Source organism: Chenopodium album, chromosome 23 (assembly GCF_948465745.1).
Source record: "Chenopodium album chromosome 23, dcCheAlbu1.1, whole genome shotgun sequence".
Lineage (NCBI taxonomy): Eukaryota > Viridiplantae > Streptophyta > Magnoliopsida > Caryophyllales > Amaranthaceae > Chenopodium > Chenopodium album.
Genome location: NC_137856.1, coordinates 34,106,604 through 34,122,478, shown reverse-complemented (window position 1 = coordinate 34,122,478; position 15,875 = coordinate 34,106,604). Strand labels below are relative to the sequence as shown.

Sequence of the window (15,875 nt, the reverse complement as noted above, 5' to 3'; positions counted from 1 at the left end):
ACCCCAACATTGATAGGAAAACTCTCCAATATTGCGAGATAATAGAGGTTTATAATGAAAATAAATTTTTTAAGAAAAGAAACTTACTGTACTCCGTAGTAAATAAACCAAAAATTAGGAGTTTACCGTCTAATAAAAGGTCGACGATAGCCACTACGGAGTATAGCAAAATTGAAGGGGAAAAAAAATGTATGTGTTTTGAGGAAGGAAAAACATACCAATTAAAAAAAGGGTAAAAAAAGGTTTACAAACATCTTCCATTAGAAGTCCAAGCTCGAGTTCAACAGCGCACGAAGCCACGAACCACGACTAGAGTAATCTTCAAGCTCTCAGCTTCGACCTTAAGTCATCCTCGCTGATGGTTGAACATGAATACTCCATACAATATTGGATACCATTATCAAGGTCTATAGTCACTTGCTAGGTGTGGCCTTGTGGGGATCGAATAATAAAATCTATGTATATTTATTGGTTTATTTCCACCACCCTTCATAGTTATGATAAGCAAGATATATCAAGAAAGTCGAGACTAATCAAAGTATCTCCAGCTCTTGCAATATATGAAATAAAGACCTATGTTACTAAAAATGAAATATACTAAGAGGAGTGGGTGATATAACATCCAAGAAGATTATAATGAAACTAGCAAATATACAAAAACAAAAAAAACCTTTTTAAGAGTTTTGTCATATGATTATACATATAGATCAGCAAGCTAACTCTGATACTCTAAAACCAAAGGGGTAGCCTAAACACAACCCAGTCTAGAACCTGTACTAGGGCCCCTCTAACCCCTCTTACCCTAAATAAGCAGTTAAAAATGAGGGTCACTCGTATACAAAACTCAGCTCGACAGTAGAAAAACACTCCGAGCTATCCATAGGCCAAAGCAAGCCATGAACAAGAAAACAACAATAACTACCTTAATCATAAGCACGGGTGCTGACCTCTTAAATTTACTATGATTTTTTTCAGCTCTGCCTTCAGAATTGTCAGCACATTGCTTCTCACAAACTTCCTCTGACAAGCTCCTAATCTCAGTAACGGATGGTTTAAACGTGTCCGCCTCAGCGATGGAAGTATATCGCTTCTGCAGGCGGATTCTCCTCTTAGCAGTCCCCTGCTCAACAGAATTAGCTGCACTCGGCTGAGATCTCTGAAGATGGGTTCTTATCTTGATTCCGGTTTCAACAACTTCGACATCATCCAAGCATGGTTCATTTCCATCTGCTGCAACAGAATTTTCAGCAAGATCTGCTAAGCAGATAAAATCCTCATGAGGAGCTATTTCCTCAGTGACAGTTGAGTCTGAATCTTCACCCTTAAAAGTTTGTAAGCGTAATCTTCTATTTGCAGTTCCTTGGCCTGCAAAATTATTAGAAGGCGGAAATTGCCTATTACAGGCACGAGACCTTATCGTGATTGCATTAGTTCCACCAATTTGATTATCTTCAGTCTTCATACAGCTGCTGCTAACAAGTGTTGGGGGACAATTATTTGGCTGTACAGTGCTAGTATCGCCAAGGAACCGATATAGAACATCATCGTCAAAGATTCTATCATCATCAGCTAATGGGTAATTCTGTATAAGTTCTTTGTAGCGCTCTGGTTCATTATAATTCTTGTCACTAGTAATGCATCCAATAGATCCTACATCATGCTGCACAACAAGATAGCAATATCAGTAAATTCATCCACAACCACCACATAGATTGTCATGACAAATACAAAACGAACTGCATACAGTACAAACACCACTGACTCACTGAGATCCTATGCTAGGCAAGCATGTTACACACCAAACAAAAACTTAGTGACCAAGCAGCCAATCCGCCAAGTGATAACACCGCAAAAGGGGGTCTAAACAATAATCAGTCTTATAAGTGAAATGAGGTGGCTCCAGTAAGCCAGTAACACACCAATGCACCTTGGTGGGATGGGCACACAAGCAATTGTATTAATAATTGACTGTTGACTCCAGAAGAGACATAGACAAACCAGGTGTTGGTTCTTAGAACAAAGTATATGCTTATTAAGGAATCTCATTCTCAATCTCAGACCTATTTCTGAACAGAATACTAGAGCAGGCTCCATTTGGGCAGCAAAAAGAAAATTTGATATTTTCCCCAATTTATTGATTCCCACTAATACTATCGCTCCCTCTTATTATTTTCACTCAATTTACCTACAATCTGTTAGATACAGAAGACTAGTGGTCTAAAATATTAGGAATTTTATACATTTTATCATTGAAGTTATTAAAATCATTTAGTTAAGAATCCAAGCCAGTAGTTTGACTTTGCAATCAATCCCCTGACCAGGTTCATTGCTGTTAAAAATTCAAGAATTATGATCAATGGTAGCTAGCAAGATATCTACCTTCAGCTGGGCTACTTCAACATCAGACCCGCTACATGATCCACTCTCCTTGACAGATGAATTCTTACACATGTCACTTTCAGCAAATGGATCCCCTTGGGGTTCCTCATAGAAGAGTGCATCTTGATTTATAACAGAACCCATGTAGCCAGAAGCTCCTAATGTTCCATAGATGTCCTGTAGGTGCAATCCATTATGAACATCACCAAAATCTGCAGGGAAAATGTCTTCCATGCCAACTGGTTCCTGGTTCATCTGCATCGACTGCCATGTATAGTACGAATCCGGGGAATCATTGAATCTATATGGTTCGTTGATATGGGAATCCACCTAACAAGCAACACAAAACAGCACAAGAGGACAAAAAGTTAATCCCAGTAATCTATGGTGTGCAAATAGAAATAGATTATAACAAGGAATTTATTGATATACTCACCTCATGCACTTTTTCTTCATTCACCCGAGGGCGATTAGGAAACACCGTCTCAGATGTTATACTATCACAAGTTTTGATTACACAAGTCTCAGATATCAATTGTTGCTCTACACTTTGCTCAACAGACAAGGGAGAAGCCTGATAAACTGCTGGCCCTGACTGAATGTCTTCCTGTGTGATATTAGTTGGATTAGGTGAGCAAATGTTTGTTTCAACTTCATCAGTATGGGAACCATCATCATTATCATCTGGCTTCAAATCATCAGCTTTCTTAAATAAGCGGCAGAGAACAAAAGCCCCCTGTGAGAGGAATATATTAGGGGAAAAAAGTCAATTATTGTGTCAAAAGTGAAACATCGGGAATCCAAAATTGCAAGATCAGAAGAGGTAATCACTCAATGAACACTATCACTGAAAATACATAGTAAATTCCTCAAGAAAGAAGACTAGTCATTTTTCATTCTGTGTCCTAATTGCTGTACTAAATCGAGAAACAACATCCTGGAGTAATTAAACAGTGTCTAAAAGCACCATGGATGTTTTCTAGGCATTCTAACTCGAGCGCAAACCAAATGATTCAGAAAAGACATAGCAATTAAGCAGGACAAAAATTACGGAAGATTTTTTTTTTTTTAACTTACATCAGAAGTTCTAAAGAGTCTTAGGCTAAGTGCACAAGCAATGAAAGTCACATTGATATCCCAATAATATGATATCATGAAACAAAAAAATCCAGACATCAGGATTCTCTAATGTGATAATATGATATGCAATTATGCATACTACGAATTCCCTCCCCCCAAAATCCAACAAAAACACATCCTCATATTAGCACAGGCAGTCTAGGAAGAGGCAAAAAGCATGAAAACATTCCTTGAGACTTAAAATTGAAACAAGAATTAAGTGAATTAGCATACAAATCCATAGCGCAAGGGAATTTAAATATACCTGTCCTGGGTTTGTGCCATCGAGCTCCGGCAGGGTAGTGCGATACTCATGGATAACCCAACTGGTACGCTGCCCCTTGGGAGCTCGCCCTGTATAGAACACAAGGGTCTTCTTCATACCAATTAAGCCCTTTTTCTTCGACTTGATGGTCCTGTCCTTACCAGTGGCCTTCCAGTAGCCAGCTTCAGTAGCTCGATTCGACCTTTGACCATTCGGGTACTTCCGGTCACGAGGACAAAAGAAGAACCATTCATGATCATTCGTTTTAATAGCTGACAAATCTGAACCCCATCATCAACAAACAAAACACAATAATCAGCAAAAACTTCATAAACAAATCACATGAATTTGGAAGTTGGAACTAATTAGGAATCAAACAACAAAAATTACATCATGATATTCATGAACCGAAGCCTATATCCATGATCAACAAAAAATACTACTACAGTTCACCTAAATAAACCAAATTAATCCCGAATCCAACAAAACAAATTGTTTTAACAAATCTGTCGAAGTCAACAAACAGTTCATAATCATCATTACAAAACCCTAATTCCCCATTTCACAAATTATCCCCAATTCATCAAACACCAGATCATTGACAAACAATCCAAAATTGAACAACTTGAAAATTCAATAATTTAACACTCAAAAACCCAAATTCACATCAATCCCCAAAAACCCAACAAAAATCACAGCATTTATCAAATACCCACCAAATCAAACACCAATAATTACACACAAAAAAAAAAAAAATCAAAAATATAAATAATCAAAAAAATAAACTATTACCAGGCAGATCCCAAGGCTCAACCCTGCAAATATCAACTTCTTTGATGCAAGCGACAACACTTTCTTTGCCATTAATCTTCTGCCTAAGATAATGATCAATCAACTCCAAATCCGTCGGTTTAAACCTAAACCCAAGCGGTAACGTATCAAAAGGCATAGCCAAAGCTCCCATCTTTCTTCTTCTTCCAACCTAAACACTCAAACTTTATCAGCTCAAAAACAAACCATGGAAATTAAGCATTGAAGAAGTAAAAAAAAAAAAATCTGGTTTTTTTTTTTTTTTGGGTATTTTTGCTGTTTTTAAATGGGTTTTTTTGGGATTTTTTTACTGAATCAGTAGCAAGAAAATTCTGGGAATCAATCAATGAAAGGAGAAGGGTAGTAGCGAAGTGAGGAGAGAGAATGGAGGAGTTTGCTTACACAGGTGAATAAAGGGAAAGGAAGAAAGAGAAAGTGAGTCAATTTATCAATTTATGGAAATGAAAAAATAGATTTTCTCTCGTATATCCCGCGTCCACTCAGCCGCGTTAATCACTTATGTGAAACTCCATTTTCGCCCCTCACTCATTCTAGATTTCTAGTAGTCTACTACTTGGTGTATAAAAGAAAAATCAAAGAAAATTACCTTTATCGGTATATATATACGCATGTAACGCATCTTTATTCTTTAAGAGTTGCTCTGTATGTATGAGTAGAAGAAGAAAAAAAACATTATGAGCAATTAAACATAGAATAATGGTCAAAGAAAAATTGAAGAAAATTACCTTTATCGGTTTTAGTACAGGCAGCTATAAGAATTACTCTGTGTGTATGAGTAGAATATGAAGCAAATATGAGTAATTTACACACATAGTAATGGCCTTTATTTATACTAAAGTTGATTTTGAAACTGCTGTGATCTTTCTGATTTCTTACTGCCACGTTTTTTAACCACTTAAAAAATGACACGTAGTAATCTTTCCTATTTCTCCCGCTTGTGGTGTGACATCAAGATTACAATTAATGTATTTTTAACATCTGTCAGCTTATTACTAATTCAAGTTAATACAGCCAATTGATTCATAGCAGTTGTTTTTGCCAGCAATAATTCTCTTTTCTTCACATGGTTTATGAATTGAGATTGCAATCTCAACTGATCAATATTGTCACATATCTCAACTGATCAATGTCACATTAAGTCTTTCTACCAGTTAATTCAGCCAATGGGTTCATGCCGCGTTATTTATTTTTTCTCACTTGTTATAAAATGTGAGATTTCAGTTATTGGATTCATGTCACACACTTTCTAGCTGTCTACATGTTAATACAACCAATGAATTCATGGCATGTTTATAATGTAATATCTCTCATTTATAATTACACCTGTTTCATGACCTGGGATTTCAACAACTAAAATCACGTCATGTCATTTCTGATGCCACATTATTCTTGCCAACATGATGTTCCTCACTTCTTCTCACTTATTTTATGACCTTTCATTGAAACTAATGGAATTGTGTTAATTTATCTATGAGCGCACAATATTTTTCACACCTTCACAGTCACATTTGACGACACAAGGCTGATTTGTTTCCACTATATCTTATTGTCCTTCACATTCCCACTAAAACATTGATATGTTCTTCTTTAATTTGAAATTCAACCTCGTGCTTAGACATAACAATGGACAAGATTTATAATGGTGTCTGAAGATTAGAAAAATTGCATGTCAAAAAGTGGTGTTTTTTTTTTTTTTTTTAATTAAGGGTGAGCCATAATTATACTCTAGACACCCAAAGAGTGAGGGATAGCTCAAGTGGTTAGAATTCCCCTCCCGTTCCAAGAGATCTTGTGATTAATTCTCATCACATGCACTTGTGGCTCTCAACAAAGAAAAAAAAAAATCATCTAAATACCCAAAATTATAACCTTTACCAGTTAGAAATTGACAGTATTGGTAGTTGACACTAGTAGTTCAAGTTCGAGTAAATGATTAATGCACGCGGTTTATAAGAAGTAAAATAAAAAAAAAGTGCTAGAATATATAAACAATAATTATGTGAAAAAAAAATACTAGTTACACCTTACACCAATCTAAAAATCGTATGTTGTTGTGATAAGTTACTAAATTTATACATTGTACCATTTTAAGTATTATAGAAATGTATGCGTAATAGTATTATACGAGTACTATTTTAATAAATACTCCGTAACTACACTTTGATTTATACGGCACTCGTATAAGGTTGTAAAAGGGTAAAATAGGAAATTCAAAGAGCGTTACGAGGAAGATTGAAGAGAGAGAGGGAGGGTGTAGAAGTCAGCTGGCCAATAGGAAGATGACATGTAGGAAAAATGGTGAAATACAAGAAGAGTTGCAGGAGTTGGGAGTTGGGACCCACTAATTGATGACGTGTTAACTGGAAGGAAAGTGTGACGAAGTTTTAGAGGGAATTTTCCTCTCAATTTCCTATTTAAATATTTGTTTATATTAATTTATCAAATATTTTACTGTGGTAGTGGGACCTACATAGAAAAGAAGATAGTGACTGATGTCGATTTGACTATTTTCTGTCATTTTGATGGATTTTAATTCGGGCCCAAGGTATCCTAAATTTTTAACATTTTGGTGTATTCGGGTTTTGGTATTTGGTCCATGAATCATTGGATCTTTTGTAAGAAATGTATTCGTAAATAAATGGTTTTATGTTTAAAAAAAAACAGAATACTAAAAAAAAGGGATCACAACAAACCCTAAGCTAATGGTTAAAAACTTGAAACCCAGCTTCGATTTATATGCTCTATCATACCCCTTCATTTGAGAGCTATTTGGACTTGAAATGTTGATGTAGCATAAGCCTCCTTATAGCAAACACAAAACCACTTAAAAGGAAAGGTAGATAAAATTTAAACTTTGGTTCTTGATATCATGTTAAAAAAAATAATGACATGTTCTCTTCAGCTTAATTTCAGTTCAACTTAGTTTAGTTACTAACTTCATTCTCTCATAAACAATTCAGTTCAGTTCAGTTTAGTAAATGTAAACATACCCTAACTCAACCTAAAACTTAAATTAGTGGTTGAAGCCTAGCTAGGATCGATTTGTATACTCTTCCACAAACCTTAACTAAGATAAATAAGTACAATAGTACAAACAATGTGTAAATTTGTACTATACCTCGCTTCTATAAGAAATTTAGTTTATATTCTTATTCATTAAGTAGATGGATTAAATCTTACACATGATAAAAAAAACAAAACTTCGATAATGTATCAGGGTACACCTATCTTAAATAAAAGATGATCATTTGTGTATTTTTATGGGAGTGCACCTTATTTTCAAGTGCATATTAAGAATCTCGAAGATAATTATTTGATATTCTATTATTAGTTTATTACTCTAGCTAGTCTATATATTAAGATCTATGTTAGAGAATTCATAGAGTGAAATAATTGATAGTGCTCATTCATCCATCCTAATTGTTAGTGGACCATTTCAACCAAAAGCTTAAACTGATGGTTGAGGCGGCCCAGGAATATGTTTTATACTCTATCACGCCCCCTCACACGAGAGCCCGTTTGGGCTAGAGTGTGGATGCAGCATGGGCCTCCCTCATACCCAGCGTTTAATATTCCACTTGAAAGCGGGGGGCGGATGAGATTCGAACCCGTGACCTTTGTGTCACGCTGGCTCTTGATATCATGTTAGTGGACCAACTCAACCAAAAGTTTAAGCTAATGGTTGAGGTCCAGGAATAATATTTTATACTCTATCACTAATTATAACTTGTCGAGTATGATTGAAACTTATTGAACCATAAGTTTAAACCCAGACAATTCCTTCTCTTTAAATATAAGATGCATAAGTTAAAAATATTGGGAATAGAACATTAACGGTTACATACCTAACATGATTACACAAAATAAGATATTTCTACATCAAAAACCATCAACTTCCAAGTAGTTTTAGTGCATAGTACAACCTTAGCTTAGATAATTTTATGGTACTACACTTTATCCTGTTTTGGTGTAGTATAGTAGTGTGAACATGAACGTGGAAAAAAGCAAAAAAGGACAAAGCCACTAGAGACGTTTAACCATGCATGCAATATATAGCCACTCCACTATCTATATCAGCCAACTTACACACTTCTTTCTTGATTTAAAGCACAACAAAAAACCAACAAAAAAGTACGTAAAGATTTCTAGGAGAATAATAACACCAATTCCTAGGCAATTTTTTAATTAAACAAGATAATATTAAAGCAACATTATTGCGATATTTTAATTAGAACAAGATAATAGTAAAGCAATACAATGTACTTTATTAGTTCCTTCATTTTAGTTTAGTTGCTCTATTTTCTTACATCATGTGTCAATTTACTAATTGATTTCTTTTATATTATAGGAAGTAACTTTTTTTTTGACGGCTTATACGAAGTAACTTATTAGAGTAATTTGCACACATTTTTTTTTTTTTTTTTTTTTTATTGCAACAAAGGGTTATCATTTGTGAGATATAAAAAATTTGCTTTGATATAATCTTGCAAATAATAAGAAAAGGAAGTAGTATGTAACTATATACCTATAATTTTTCTGTTTTTTTTTTTTTTTTTTTTTTTAAAAAAAAAAATTGGATTTTTAATGACTATAGATAATACTCACATCGATTGAAATGGAGAAAATATTAACAAAATATGTAGTACTTGTATAATTGTAATTTAGAAATATAATTATATTGTGGGCCCACATCCTAAAGTTTTAGGCTTTGACGATTATTGATGATAATGCATGTTGTTGCATGGATCTTTTTACTTTCTGGACGATTCTTATCTCTAATCTCTCTCACCCGTACGTACATAAACCAAACCTTTTTTTTTTTTTGAATTTGTTTTAAATTATATATACAGATATACTGCACTATTAATTTTTAATTTCCTCTTTTCAGTCTTTTTTTTTTAACGTTCTTTCTGCTTTTGGTTAGTCGACAACGCCCTTTTTCTTACTTTACATAGTTGTATTAATAATGTGTTGAATGTTGATTGTGTTCTTGGTACGTAATAAAAGAATAATATCTAATGCTTCCAATATCTTATTTTCCTCATCTTTTGGGTTGAATGTTCAGTGGATTTGGGATCATGTTCCATTCTTGTATGGGGATTCTTATTCATGGAATTATTCATTGTGAATTGTGTTGATGCTAGATAAATTATGTTATCTATACCGAGTTCGGTACATTTGTGTATTATTAATTATAAATCGAATGGACCAATAGACACTACATATTTCATGTAATAGAAATTTTTCTAGTAAGAAAGCTTTCCGATGTTTTATTTTTCTTACATTAAAAAAAAAAAAAAACAGATGTTATATTACTTCGTACATGCTAAATGAGCTAGCAATTTTAGTTGCGTTATTTTGTATTGAGTATTTTTCTTAAAGAAAAAAAGGTACGTGTTTTTTGTAATAAATGTTAATGCCAAATTGCCAATGCAACCATAATTACATGTCAATGTCTAGCGTTTCTTGTTGATTAGGTACTTGAATTGTAGAATGATTTTCTATTTTAATTGAAAAAAATGTGCATATATAATAGATTGACTTAAAATTTAATTGGTTAATGGTTGTGGTTTGTAAATTGCTTACAATAGTAATATTTTTTTTTTGACAAGTCTTACAATAGTAAAATTGTGCATATTAGGATGATTTAGAATTTTATGTTCTTGTCAAAAAATAAAATAAAAAAGAATTTACGTTACGCGACTAATTTATCAAAATTATGTTAGTACTTAGTGTCTATATCTACTATCGGTATAAGCTAATATGTGGCAGTCATAGTGGTTGGAACTTTACTGGCACAAACTGCATTATCACCAAATGAAAATTGCATTGCCTTTTGGTGCAATATTAACAAAATCTGGTATAAATTATACACGCTACCTACAAAATCTTACAGTGGCTACAGAGCTGATTATACACACATTTACAGTATACAACTTCATCTGTCCCGGCCCTATTCATCAAACGGTATGCTTCCGCGGTTTTCCTTGTATCTGTTCACCAGTTCGATCAGAAATCTCAGCACAAATCTGTAACTGAACTGACCGAGCATGAACTTATTGCACTAGCATTGACGATCTCTCTGTCCTGGGATTGAAAGTCAAATCCATTTACAAAAACAAAAACATGCTTATGAGATCCTGCTATTACTCGTACTCTGATATATCGTCCATGAATAGAGGTCTACCAGGGTATGGTTGAATTTAAGCTTAAGAACGTACACATCACAGTCAGTCAGTCACCAACAAAAAGTTGATGAGTGTTCCATATTATGCATTAATCCTCCAATGTATTATGCTCATTAAATCTCATGCTGAATTGCTGAAACCTCTTTTATTGCAGTTTTTGTCATAAAATCTGAGAGCATGGCATTCGTACAGGTGAGAACACTACAGTGAGCCGAGCATGGTCAGACAATGAGTAGTCTTCAGGCCACATCCCTTTCTCGACTTCAGTGGGGAAGAGAACTGCATTTTTAACACTGAACCCAATAGCTTGCACCGTGTCATTGACATCACAGCCATGGACACTTCCATCATCATCCGTGTCTTCTGAATTCCAGATTCTTTCCTGCAATAATAAGCACCTTGCAATATAAGAACATCAAACATAGGAGATAGATTGGTTACATAATGACTATTAGTCTCTACTATCTAATCATTAACAATGATACAGATTCCATTCCATGGGTCTGTACTTTGCCAATTTGCAGATCAGATTTTTATATGTTCGTAACACCAAGGTCACTTTTTAACTTAGCATGAAAGTCCAATGTGAGCAAAACTAAAGTGTGTTTTAACCTGAAATTCACTGTAATCGAGAACTCCATTTCCATCAATATCTGCCTGAACCCACAAGTCCTTCATCTCTTCCTCACTTAGTCCGTAAGGTTGGCCAGCTAAATTTAGCTGCAAAAGCAGAAAGATCAGTTACAACTTACAAATGTACCAGGGGGGGGGGGGGGGGGATGAGCTTGATGCTGAAAGCTTATCATTACCTGTCTAAGAGCCTCACAGAAACATGAGTAAGTTATATAATCACTCCCGCTATCAGCCTTTATAAAGGCAAATGCATCATAAGCTGTCAATGAAGCTCTCCGAAGTAATGACTGTAAAGAAACAGATTGCCAATTAAATACATAGCTGAAAACTGCAACCTTATCCTAAAAATAAAGTACTTTTGTTTTCTACACATTTAGTTGAGAACATAGACAATCCAGATGACTAGAGCTACAGTGAGATTCAACAAAATTGATACATCAGCATAGTTCACCAAGTTAGATCATCATAATCAAGTGATAATTATGGTCTCTGAATTTCACAATGTTATTCAATTATCCAATCATGCTGTATTCAATTTTAAAAAGTCAAAGCATCAAATCATAACACTATCCTAATAATTTAGACAGTATTTTGACAAAAATATTCAATATACAGATGACTAGTTCAAGAATTTTGACAAGATTTTCATTATGATTAATTACAATTTTTGGTTTGACATTTAAATCTCTAGTTGCTATGTTATAATTTTCCAACAAAAATCCCAAACTAGCCAAAACTTATTGAATTTCACTAGCCATATATACCTAATTACCTTTAATCCTTAGTGTGCAGACATACAGAGAATTCTAACCCCAATCCTTTATTATGCATTCACTAAACTAATTTCTCGAAGCAGAAAAAAAGAAGTTGGTAATCAAAGCAATTACAGTCTAGACATACAACCTGAATTTAAGATATATAAAGAAAATAATATATAAAAATTACAAAGTAAAATGAAGCAGGCATTCAACCTTGAACATGCTAAATACTGTCTCATTCCAGCTTGTCTTGAGAATCTTCCGGCACTTGTTTGGGTTAAGAAGCCATATGAAATCAACCCCGCAGATGTTTCCTCGGTGATTGCGATGGCTAACCCACTATGTTTAAGAAATGAGCATGAGAAAAGGAAGAACACCAGTTACAGCTGCATATACAAGAAAAAACATTTATTTATAAAATTATTTAGGTGATGATCACCTTATGAGCATCAGCATCTGTGTACTGATGAGCAGTGTCATATGATGAGACAAACCCTTGAGATCTTAGAAACTTGTAAACATGTCCGCGTTTGCTGCCATTCCAATCACTGCAACAAAAACAATTGTGTTCAATCTTCAATGTAGTACCAAAAACCTGCATATCCTTGGTTGCAAAAATGTAAGAAGCTTACCCACAGAGTAGGATAGGCATGGGGTTCAGCTTAAATTCTTTCTGGTAAGATTCCACATTTTGTAGGATCTCATAAACCTGAATATTACATAATTTCACGATTAGAGGCTTGTAATAGTCAAGAAACAACTATGCCAACCATTTTAAAAACAACATACTTGGTGCAATCTCACTAGACATAGACTCGAATCATGAGGAAATAATAAGTGAGTGTTCACTATGAGAATCTCTTGTCGGACATTTGTGCTTCTATTTTGATAGAAAGGATTAACTAATTCAACATGTAGTAACTGAGCAACACGATCTCCAATATCATTCAGTAGCAAATCTCGGTGATTAATAACTTTAAAATAATCTCGATGTACTGCGGTCAGCAGACCTACATTTTCCAGAAAAAAACACCACAGGGTCTCAGTCAGGAGGAAAAAAAACACAAAAAATTATATTGTCAGCGCTAAGCAGCACAGGTAAGCAATCTAAGCATACATACCAAAGTAGGACTATAGAGTACCATAATCAATTAGTCATTGTTTATTTTACTAGTTGATGGAAAGTGGTAATATAACACAATTTTGTATTATGCAGCAGTAGATGACAATATTTTAGCTGGACATTATCACCAACCACTGCTGTAATGGAATACAATACCCAAATCATGCAACTAATTTCAATTTATTAATGGCAACACCACATGAATGTGACGTTGCAAACCTCACCAAACAATAGAATAACGTGATTTACCACCGGTCCACCGCCTTTCTCTTCCCTACCAAGTACCAACTCCTTTAGTCTTTGTATTTCCACCTCTCAATTTCCCAAACAGCAACTTGGACCGTTAGGCAGGATGGTTGAGAATCTAACGAAATGATCATGTAAATAGAATTACAAGAAACAAGTTTCACTCCACACTATTACATTATCACCAATACTATACCATACAACTCACAAGAATACAGAATCACATTATCATCACAATTCAAGGCAAACTATTTAGCTAGGAGGACGAGTACAGAATAAACATTTGACATTCAACAACGCGATTTAAAAGAACAATAGCATATGTTTGACATCCAACAATGTGAATTAAAAGAGCAATAGCATACCGTCTCCACGATTATTCGTTCGTGCTAGCTGGAAATTATTGTAACCAGCATCACCAAGCCGCTTTTCATACATACTGACAAGTTCTTCATTACCAACCCAAAACTCCTGAACATAGCATAGATTCACAAGTATTAGCACCCCAATAGACCAATAACAAATTGCAATGCACCATAAACATACTAGTAAACACAGGACATGAAAATGCCACCAACCTGAAGACAAATAATAGTAGATCTCTCACACAACAACCAATCTAATATCCTTTGATTTCTAGCTAGCCAAAATGCTCTGTAATCGCTCTCACGGCCGTCTTGATCCTGTTACCTCCCCGAAAACAATACGAAAATCAGCAATAATCACCAGAAGACCAACTGAGAAGGCAATTACCAACAATATAATGAACATTATAATTCATAATAAGAACTTTATTACAAAATGCTAATCAACAAACCTCATCACTCAGCCTTTTGTAGATTGGGGCAAGGATATTAAATGTAGTACATGTAATACATTGATCTGTAATTGATGAAGCAATTGCATATCTCCCAATTCTCGAAATTCTTCCCTTTAACATACTTTTTCTTCTTACCATTCCTATTTTCTCACCCTTATCTTCTTCTCCAATTACTTCCAGCGCAACAAACAACAAAATTCGATGCTCCTTACCTATAAATTCCAATTAAACCAACACACATAAATTTTATTGCAATTGTGTATGTTTGTTTCAAAAGCAATCAAACCCAAATCAATATTATAACAAATATACCCAGAAACATAAATTCATCATTAAAACTTCATATAAAAGCCAACATATTATATCACTAAAACATCACTCCAATGTCAAATTATATACAATTTCACAAATCCCAAAGCGACCCAGAAACAAACACCTTATGTGCATTCCAAAAACGCGGAAAAATTACAAAAAAATCTCAAACCCATTAAACCCAATTGCGAAAAAATGCCCCCCATAATAAAAACAAAACAAAACAAACCAAAAAATCTCAAAAAAATTGGCTTTTCCCTCACCTAAAGGGTTCTTCAAACAGCAAGAAATCGTCTTTAATTAATTACAGTATAATTAGCAACAACAAAAAAAAAATCAAAAAAAGTTGCAGAATTTATTTTCTGGGTTTTTGATTCTTAGATAATTGGTTAAAAATAGGAAAATTGGGAACTTTTTCGAGATTTTGGGGAAAAATATACAGAATATAGAGAGAAAGAGAAATTAGTTGCCGGCCTGTTTAAGTTTAGAGAGAGAAAAAAAGAGGGAAGAAGATTTAATTGTATTCTGTAAAAATATAATTAACTGAAATACCGGTACTAATGTTCTTCTACAAATTGGTCTCCTTTTAAAGATAAGAACAGAGTAATTAATGAAGTCTCTTTCTTAATCTTAATCTTAGGATAAATTTGATTGACTCAATAATAATAGGTTAAATTGTGATTTATATGGCTATATGCCTATATTTATACGTATATACTATGATAAAATTTTATAAAACCTACTTGTATAAATTAATAAATTCTTTTTTGGCTTTTTTGGTTGGATGAATGGACCATGTTACTTGAGCGTTAATTAATGATTATAGACTCTAATGTCCAAGTATATCTCCTACTTTAATCATTATGTAACGTTATCTTAGGAAATAGTATGAATGTAATAAATATCTTGGAATGTTTGGTTGATTAAAAATACATACGAGTAGAGCATTGAAAAGATATTTGTTAACAAAAATTATATAAAGTGAATCTATATTATCTTAACTAGCTTAACTGGATAAATTAGCTTAACAAAAATTCTATGCCTAACATTAATCTTCAGACATGTAACATATACATTGGCGATAAATTTATTTGTTAAAAAAAATTTGGATAAATTTAAATAAGGATTACCTAAATCCAGTCCGTAACCTCAAACATTTATGGGAAGTACATATGAACATATGATTATATGAACCGTGACA

The 15,875-nt window shown here is 34.0% G+C and overlaps 2 protein-coding genes across 3 annotated transcripts; both read right to left on the bottom strand.

The window, feature by feature from the left end:
- Positions 1 to 611: 611 nt before the first annotated feature.
- LOC145607954 (uncharacterized) lies at positions 612 to 5,009 on the bottom strand. The gene is made up of 5 exons (XM_081663548.1): positions 4,556 to 5,009; positions 3,764 to 4,044; positions 2,816 to 3,115; positions 2,380 to 2,709; positions 612 to 1,660 (listed from the first exon to the last, which is right to left on the bottom strand). Exons 1-5 carry the CDS (start codon positions 4,725 to 4,727, stop codon positions 845 to 847), a joined length of 1,899 nt encoding a protein of 632 aa, XP_081519674.1. The 5' UTR covers positions 4,728 to 5,009; the 3' UTR covers positions 612 to 844.
- Positions 5,010 to 10,401: 5,392 nt separating this feature from the next.
- Positions 10,402 to 15,308, bottom strand: LOC145607817 (putative calcium-binding protein At1g02270). 2 transcript variants are annotated; one of them, XM_081663415.1, is made up of 11 exons: positions 14,938 to 15,308; positions 14,360 to 14,574; positions 14,121 to 14,225; positions 13,908 to 14,013; positions 12,963 to 13,183; positions 12,806 to 12,882; positions 12,613 to 12,721; positions 12,387 to 12,512; positions 11,592 to 11,702; positions 11,395 to 11,502; positions 10,402 to 11,164 (listed from the first exon to the last, which is right to left on the bottom strand). In XM_081663415.1, the coding sequence occupies exons 2-11, from the start codon at positions 14,498 to 14,500 to the stop codon at positions 10,943 to 10,945; spliced, it is 1,326 nt and encodes a 441-aa protein (XP_081519541.1). In that variant the 5' UTR covers positions 14,501 to 14,574; positions 14,938 to 15,308; the 3' UTR covers positions 10,402 to 10,942. The 2 variants fall into 2 exon arrangements, with proteins under 2 accessions (XP_081519541.1, XP_081519540.1); XM_081663414.1 differs by lacking the exon at positions 14,938 to 15,308 and adding an exon at positions 14,675 to 14,814.
- Positions 15,309 to 15,875: the final 567 nt, after the last annotated feature.